The sequence below is a fragment of the Salvelinus sp. IW2-2015 genome, linkage group LG2, assembly GCF_002910315.2.
Source record: "Salvelinus sp. IW2-2015 linkage group LG2, ASM291031v2, whole genome shotgun sequence".
Classification (NCBI taxonomy): Eukaryota; Metazoa; Chordata; class Actinopteri; order Salmoniformes; family Salmonidae; genus Salvelinus; species Salvelinus sp. IW2-2015.
In genome coordinates, this window is record NC_036839.1 from 41,360,626 (window position 1) to 41,368,837 (window position 8,212).

The 8,212-nt window shown below is 45.6% G+C and overlaps 1 protein-coding gene across 1 annotated transcript; it reads right to left on the reverse strand.

Annotated features, from left to right (window-relative positions):
• Positions 1–679: 679 nt before the first annotated feature.
• On the reverse strand, positions 680–8,057 carry LOC111972568 (norrin-like). Its single transcript, XM_023999583.2, is given in 3 exon segments — positions 680–2,660; positions 7,683–7,751; positions 7,753–8,057. Coding segments are annotated over 3 exon segments (429 nt in total). The 5' UTR covers positions 7,888–8,057; the 3' UTR covers positions 680–2,435.
• Positions 8,058–8,212: the final 155 nt, after the last annotated feature.

The following is an 8,212-nucleotide window of genomic DNA, read 5'->3' on the forward strand; positions in this document are numbered from 1 at the left end:
ATTCTGCTCGATTCTAAAATGGAACCCTCTCCGCATACCTTAATCTGGTAGATAGATACAGTACCTGACTCCTGATAAATCCAATGGTTTGGCACTGTCTTAAATGCACTAAAGTGGTAACATGCACAAATCCAGAGTAAGTCAAAAGAATGTATTTGAATTGTGACTGGTGAACAGCACAAGCTGTAACACACAGATTCCATTCTCAAAGTATCTAAGTATTGAAATGACATAATTAGTGAAGTACTTAATGATAGCAAATCATGTGTCAGTAATCATAAACTCTGGCACGATAATAATATTAATAGTGTCAACAATAACAACCACCAAATCGTCAGTTGCACAGAGCATTGACAGACCATTTTTCTTTAGAGTCCATATACCACTGCTCAAAATGGCTTCCCATCACTGTATCTCCCAAACATAGCATGTAGCTATGACAACAACAGAATGTCCCTCTGGAAACTCCACCTTTGCATTCTGATGCATTTTGCGTTATAGTCCTCCGGGCTATGCCCAAAGCAGTCATCGTGTAAGAGTCTGTTCTCTGAGAGTACATCAGCTGGTAATATGGCCTGCCAGGGTYCATCATGTTTCACACAGATACAGTTGAAGTAGGAAGTTTACATACACTTAGGTTYGAGTCATTAAAACTCGTTTTTCAACCACTCCACAAATGGTTGAAAAACTATAGTTTTGGCAAGTCGGTTGGGACATCTACTTTGTGCAGGACACAAGTAATTTTTCTAACAATTGTTTACAGACAGATTATTTCACTTATAATTCACTGTATCACAATTCCAGTGGGTCCAGAGTTTACATACACAAAGTTAACTGTGCCTTTAAGGACAACAAAGTCAAGGTATTGGAGTGGCCATCACAAAGCCCTGACCTCAATCCTATAGAAAATTTGTGGGCAGAACTGAAAAAGCKTGTGCGAGCAAGGAGGCCTACAAACCTGACTCAGTTCCACCAGCTCTGTCAGGAGGAATGRACCAAAATTCACCCAACTTATTGTGGGAAGCTTGTGGAAGGCTACCCGAAACGTTTGACCCAAGTTAAACAATTTAAAGGCAATGCTACCAAATACTAATTGAGTGTATGTAAACTTCTCACCCACTGGGAATGTRATAAAATAAATAAAAGCTGAAATAAATCATTCTCTCTACTATTAATCGGACATTTCACATTCTTAAAATAAAGTGGTGATCCTAACTGACCTAAGACAGGGAATTTTTACTAGGATTAAATGTCAGGAATTGTGAACAACTGAGTTTAAATGTATTTGGCTAAGGTGTATGTAAACTTCTGACTTCAGCTGTGGATGAAGAGCTGGTGGAGTGTATTAAATGTTTATGGCCTGGCTAGGAGACAGAGGGAATGTGTAGTTARGCACAGTTATTACACATGTATCTCACAGGATACACGGCCTGCTCTGTCCCATGCTGCTTTTAATTATGCATGTTGTGCTGTTGGGTTTTATGACATTGGCACCATACATTTATAGATGTAATTAAGGGTGAGAGTGGGGAGATGGTGTGTGTAATTAGAGAGGTGATGAGTGATTGAATACGAGTGTATGCATACGTGTTGTTGTTGCTTGTAATGAGTGTTGAGAGTTTGGCTGAAAGCAGTTCATTGTTTTTTGGGTCTGAACACACTGGGGAGAAGACAGTGTTCTGCAGGATTCTGGGAAATGTCATCTACTCTYCATGGATTAGCAGAACTAACTCCTKCTGGGAGCCTTGAGGAGCCGAGTGTTCTCTTGGTTCTAGACACACATCATTTGGGAACAGGGTTCCTAATGGGTCTCAGGTTGGGGACTGAGCCACTGGATGAGAACAGGAGCTCAGGTGAGACTTGGTCCAGACTGATATTTAGAGGATTGACAAAGCATTTTGACAAAGAGTCAAGAAGAATGAAGGATCTCATGACTGAYTTCTCAGTCAGGTCTAGAAACACATGTAGAACCATGAAATGGTACATTCCTCCAGTTGGTGTATGAGGTGAGTTACTATGTAAAGCGCTTGGAGTAGCTCAGTTGGTAGAAATGCGCTATATAAATCCAATCCATGATTATTATTGGTTCAGAAATCTCCCGCCCTCCCCTCCCTAGGAACACCATTCTAAAAGGCAGATAGTTGTTGTGGCGATGGAGTCCTCATCACAAACAAGCATGACGGTTCTAGATTCCTCCATGGTTCTAGCCTATACTCTCAGGTTCTAGAGTTATATTGGGCTCTAAGGGTTCCACTACTTGCAAATGAAGGCCAGGGCTCGGTCCATGGATTGGGCCTGGACTTATAGGTTCAACAAAGGTGCAGGTTCTTCTAATTTACAAGTTCTAGGATTTCACTCCTCACAGCTGTCGACTCACAGGTGCATACACTTTCTCACGGAGACAGAGTTCTAAAGTTTAAAGTATTTTTCCCAGCTCAGCTGCACTCCTCACAGTTGCAGGCGAGGATGTAGCGGTAGGTTGCTGTGATGCGGGTCCCTCCGGCGCAGCGGAGCCTCACAGCCTTCAGCTTGGAGGTGTGGGGCTTGCAGCAGAAACAGGTACTCTTGAAGGGCTGCTTCAACACCGAGCTGAAGGAGATGAGAGGGTCGGAGCGGGACGTGTGGCTGCAGTGGCCCTCGCACCGAGCTAGCAACACCATCTGGAGAGGAGGAAGGGAGGAGAGGGCAGGGGAGGAAAGAAGAGGAGAGGGGGGAGAGGAGCAGAGAAGAGAGAAGGAGAGGGAAGGAGGAGAGAGAGAAGAGGGGAGGAAAGGAGAGAAAACATACATGAGCACTTCAAGGGAATTTAGAAAACAATAAAGTTATGTTAACCTGTTCAAAGAGCTGTAGTCTATAAAGTCACTGTCCCAGTCAGGCTGACTCAATCTGTGGCCTGGCAGTAATAGGAGTTAGGCTAGTCTGTCTCACTGTTAACACTGAAAGCGCTGAGTTAGTCACACGCACGCACGCACGCACGCACGCACGCACGCACGCACACACACACACACACACACACACACACACACACACACATGTAAATCACATGAGTAACCTCGCCTGAGACCTGAAGACTTGTGTTAGCTCCCTTAGCGCTTTGCAGCATAACAGCAGTGACACCCGGTATCATCGCCCTAATTAGTGATGTTGTTTGTTCCAATGGCTCAGTCTCCCTACTGTGTGTCTGTCAGAGGAAAACAAAATGGATGACCCATTTCACTGTGTTCCTAGCTACACAACATGGAGGACCTGTTTCACTGTCTTCCTAGCTACACAACATGGATGATCTGTTTCACTGTGTTCCTAGCTACACAACATGGATGACCTGTTTCACTGTCTTCCTAGCTACATAACATGGATGATCTGTTTCACTGTGTTCCTAGCCCTAGCACATAAATTGATGATCTGTGTCACTGTGTTCCTAGCTACACAACATGGATGACCTGTTTCACTGTGTTCCTAGCTACACAACATGGATGACCTGTTCACTGTGTTCCTAGCTACTCAACATGGATGACCTGTTTCACTGTGTTCCTAGCTACACAACATGGATGAACCATTTCACTGTGTTCCTAGCTACACAACATGGATGCCTGTTTCACTGTCTTTCTAACTACACAACATGAGGACCTGTTTCACTGTGTTCCTAGCTATACAACTGGAGGACCTGTTTCACTGTGGTCCTAGCTACTCAACATGGATGACCTGTTTCACTGTCTTCCTAGCTCCACAAAATGGATGACCTGTTTCACTGTGTTCCTAGCTACACAACATGGATGACCTGTTTCACTGTGTTCCTAGCTATACAACACGGATGACCTGTGTCACTGTGGTCCTAGCTACTCAACATGGATGACCTGTTTCACTGTGTTCCTAGGATGACCTGTTTCACTGTGGTCATATGCTACACAACATGGATGACCTGTTTCACTGTGTTCCTAGCTATACAACATGGATGACCTGTTTCACTGTGTCATAGCTGATCCTCCTAGAGCTGATGGTCTGCTGCATGTGACCACTTTCCACTACACACACACACACACACACACACAACACACACCCACACACACACACACACACACACACACACACACACACACACACACACACACACACACACCCACACACACACAACACCCACACACACACACACACACACACACACACACACACCACACACACACACACAAACTGTAAGTGGACTCCTGTGTCATGTCCTTGTCAACTGCCTCGTGTCGCCACCGATGTGACCCTCTTCTACAATAGCTAGGGACAGGGGATATAAACAAAAGTTAAATACAAAAAAAAATTAACAGTAAACATTACACTCACAGAAGTTCCAATAGAATAAAGACATTTCATATGTCATATTATGTCTATTACAGCGTTGTAACGATGTGCAAATGGTTAAAGTACAAAGGAAAAATAAATAAACATAAAAATAGGTTGTATTTACAATGGTGTTTGTTCTTCACTGGTTGCCTTTTCCTTGTGGCAACAGGTCAAAAATCTTGCTGCTGTGATTGCACACTGAGTATTTCACCCAATAGTAATGGGAGTTTATCAAAATTGGATTTGTTTTGGAATTCTTTGAGGGTCTGTGTATCTGAGGGAAATGTGTGCTCTAATATGGTCATACATTGGGCAGGAGGTTAGGAAGTTCATATCAGTTTCCACCTCACTCTCTTGAGAGCCAGGTCTGCCTTCTGCAGCCTTTCTCATATCAAGGAAATGCCTCACTGAGCCTGTACATAGCCAGAGATTTCTTTACATTTGGGTCAGTCACAGTGGTCAGGTATTCTGCCGCTGTGTACTCTCTGTTTAGGGCCAAATAGCATTCTAGTTTGCTCTATTTTTTGGTAAATTCTTTCCAATTTGTCAAGTAATTCTCTTTTTGTTTCTCATGATTTGGTTGGGTCTAATTGTGTTTCTGTCCTGGGGCTCTTGTGGGGTCTGTTTGTGTTTGTGAGCAGAGCCCAGGACCAGAGTTTCATCTCTCTGTAGGTGATGACTTTGTTATGGAAGGTTTGGGAATCGCTTCCTTTAAGGTGGTTGTAGAATTTAACGTCTCTTTTCTGGATTTTGATAATTAGCGGGTATCGTCCTAATTCTGCTCTACATGCATTATTTGGTGTTTTACGTTGTACAAGAGGATATTTTTGCAGAATTCTGCATGCAGAGTCTCAATTGGTGTTTGTCCCATTTTGTGAATTATTGGTTGGTGAGCGGAGCCCAGACCTCATACCCATAAAAGGCAATGGGTTCTATAACTCATTCAAATTTTTTTAGCCAGATCCTATATTTAGCCAGATCCTCATATGCCGAATTTGATGTTTTATGCCCTTCTTGCTTTGTCTCTCAGATCGTTCACAGCTTTGTGGAAGTTACCTGTGGCGCTGATGTTCAGGCCAAGGTATGTGCTCTCTGACTCTCTCGCAATTCAATTAAATTCAAGGGGCTTTATTGGCATGGGAAACATTTGTTAACATTGCCAAAGCAATCTCTCTCTCTTCTCTCTCTCTCTCTCTCTCTCTCTCCCTCTCTCTCTCTCTCTCTCTCTCTCTCTCTCTCTCTCTCTCTCTCTCTCTCTCTCTCTCTCCTCCTCCTCCCTCTCTCTCTCTCTCTCTCTCCTCTCTCTCTCTCTCTCTCTCTCTCTCTCTCTCTCTCTCTCTCTCTCTATCTCTCTCCTCTCTCTCTCTCGCTCTCTCTCTTCTCTGTCTCTTGTCTCCTCTGACTCTCTCTGACTCTCTCTCTCTCTCTCTCTCTCTCTGTCTCTCTCTCTGACCTCCCTCTCGACTCTCTCTCCTTCTGACTCTCTCTCTTGACTCTCTCTACCCTCTGGCTAAAGCCTGTCCCGGGCCAGGGAATATGACACACACACACACTTGTGGGCGATGACTGCAAGGGAGTTGGCAGCCACTTTAGGAACATGTGTCTTCCTTCTGAGGACTAGAAGAATGAGCTATCAGCTCAGAAGTGTTTCAGTATTTTCACAGAGAGAGGTTGGGAGGTGAGGGCTTGTGTCAGTGTGTGTTGGGGGGAAGAGAAGAGGGGGATAAGGAGAGGGAAAGAGGGGGAGAAGAGGAGAGGAGAGGAGAGGAGAGGAAGGAAGAGGAGAGGAGAGGAGAGGAGAGGAGAGGAGAGGAGAGGAGAGGGAGAGGAGAGGAGAGGAGAGAAGAGGAGCCTGGAGACAACAGCTGGGCACTCACCTACCACTTACAGACACACAAACACCTACATACACATGTATGCACAGTTGCAAGCACTTACAGACGCATCAACAGTCAGGCGCACACACAAACACACACACACACAACACAACTACGGCCCTGCATGTAGGAAATGGACTCATGGTGGGGAGCGAGGGGAAGAATAGAAGAACAGAATGACAGCCCCCTCCATTAAGAGTCCCCTGTGAGGGATCACTTTACACTCATTTAAATCCGTTTACATCAGGACACTGTCACTCACTACTACACATCCCCAGTGTTACTCTCATCACTACAGATCCCCAGTGCTGTCCTGTCTACATGCCTTATATTACGCTTCAGGGAGGAGAAGAAACTAACTCTCTCCTCATTTTTATTTTATACCTTTTTTTTAACTAGGCAAGTCAGTCAAGAACAAATTCTTATTTACAATGACGGCCTACCCCGGGCCAATTGTGCGCCGCCCTAGGGACTCCCAATCACAGCCAGATGTGATTCAGCCTGGTTGAACCAGGGACTGTAGTGACGCCTCTTGCACTGAGATGCAGTGCCTTTTGGAGATGCTATGCCACTTGGGAGGGTTACTAGGGTTACTCAGCACCTGTTTGCCACAATCTTTTCCAGTCTCACCACCTCTTCCTTTTCTCTCTTTCTATTAGACCTCTCTCTCTCACCTCTCTTTCCGTCTCTCTTTCTCCAATCTCCTCCTCTCTCCGTCTCTATCTCTCCCCCTCTCTTTATCTCTGCCTTCACCCACTCTCTCCCTCTCTCTCTCTGTCTGGTATAGGTAGTCACACTGCTGTTGAGTGAGGTGTTGGATGTGGGCCACACTGCAGACATTTGCTGCTCTCTCTCTCTGTGGGGGCTTGTTTAATTTTGGCTGGGTTGCGGAACTCACAGAGACCCTGAGAGACCGTGAGAGACCATGAGAGACCATGAGAGACAGAGAGAGACAGAGACATGAGAGAGAGACAGAGAGAGGGAGAAACGGAGACAGAGAGAACGAAAGAGAGAGACAGTGAAAGAGAGGGACATACAGACAGACAGTGAGAGGGACAGACAGACAGGGAAAGAAAGAGTAAAAATACCTACTCACTAGACTCATTAGAGGGAGTTCCCTGTCTGTAGTCCCAGAGGTCTGCTTTGGAGGTTTTTGGGCAGATCTCTGTCTGATATTTATCATGTAAAAGCTCCTTCTCCTTTGTCAGCTGGACTGGCCCTGTTATCTTAAACAGCTTCTTAGCAGGAAACTAGGGGGGTGGGATGCACTTTGGATTGGCTTTTTTATTGGGTGTGGTGTGTGTGTGTGTGGTGTGTGTGTGTGTGTGTGTGTGTGTGTGTGTGTGTGTGTGTGTGTGTGTGTGTGTGTTGTGTGTGTGTGTGTGTGTGTGTGTGTGTGTGTGTGGTGTGTGGTGTGTGTGTGTGTGTGGTGTGTGTGTGTGTGTGTGTGTGTGTGTGTACATTCAGCTGACTTACATTGGAGTTGCACTTGTAGAGGGAGTGTGTGATGGTCTCCACAAAGTGATGCCTCATACAGCGGTCTGGGGTCTGTATCTCCATGGTGTGTGCTGTGTCCGCTCTCCATCTTACTGCTGCTGGCCTGCACGACCACTACTAGGGGGCAGAAGACCAGCAACAGCAGCAGCCCTGAGGGGGGAGAAAGGGGGTCTGGGGGACGCATACTGGCGCCAGGGAGGGCTGGCTGGGAAGTGGGAAGGGTGTAGGGAGTAGGGGGTAAAGTCAAAGTGGCAATGGAGGAATTTCAGAGGGAGACACAGAGATGGTGAGAGAGAGACACCCTCTTTTCTCCCTTTCCACTCCTTTTATGCCTCTCTGTTTGTCTGTTTGCATCTCTTCTCACTGGGAGTGACTTTTATCTCTCTGTTTGTCTGGTTTGCATCTCTTCTCACTGGGGTGACTTTATCTCTCTGTTTGTCTGTTTGCATCTCTTCTCACTGGGAGTGACTTTTATCTCTCTGTTTGTCTGTATGCATCTCTTCTCACTG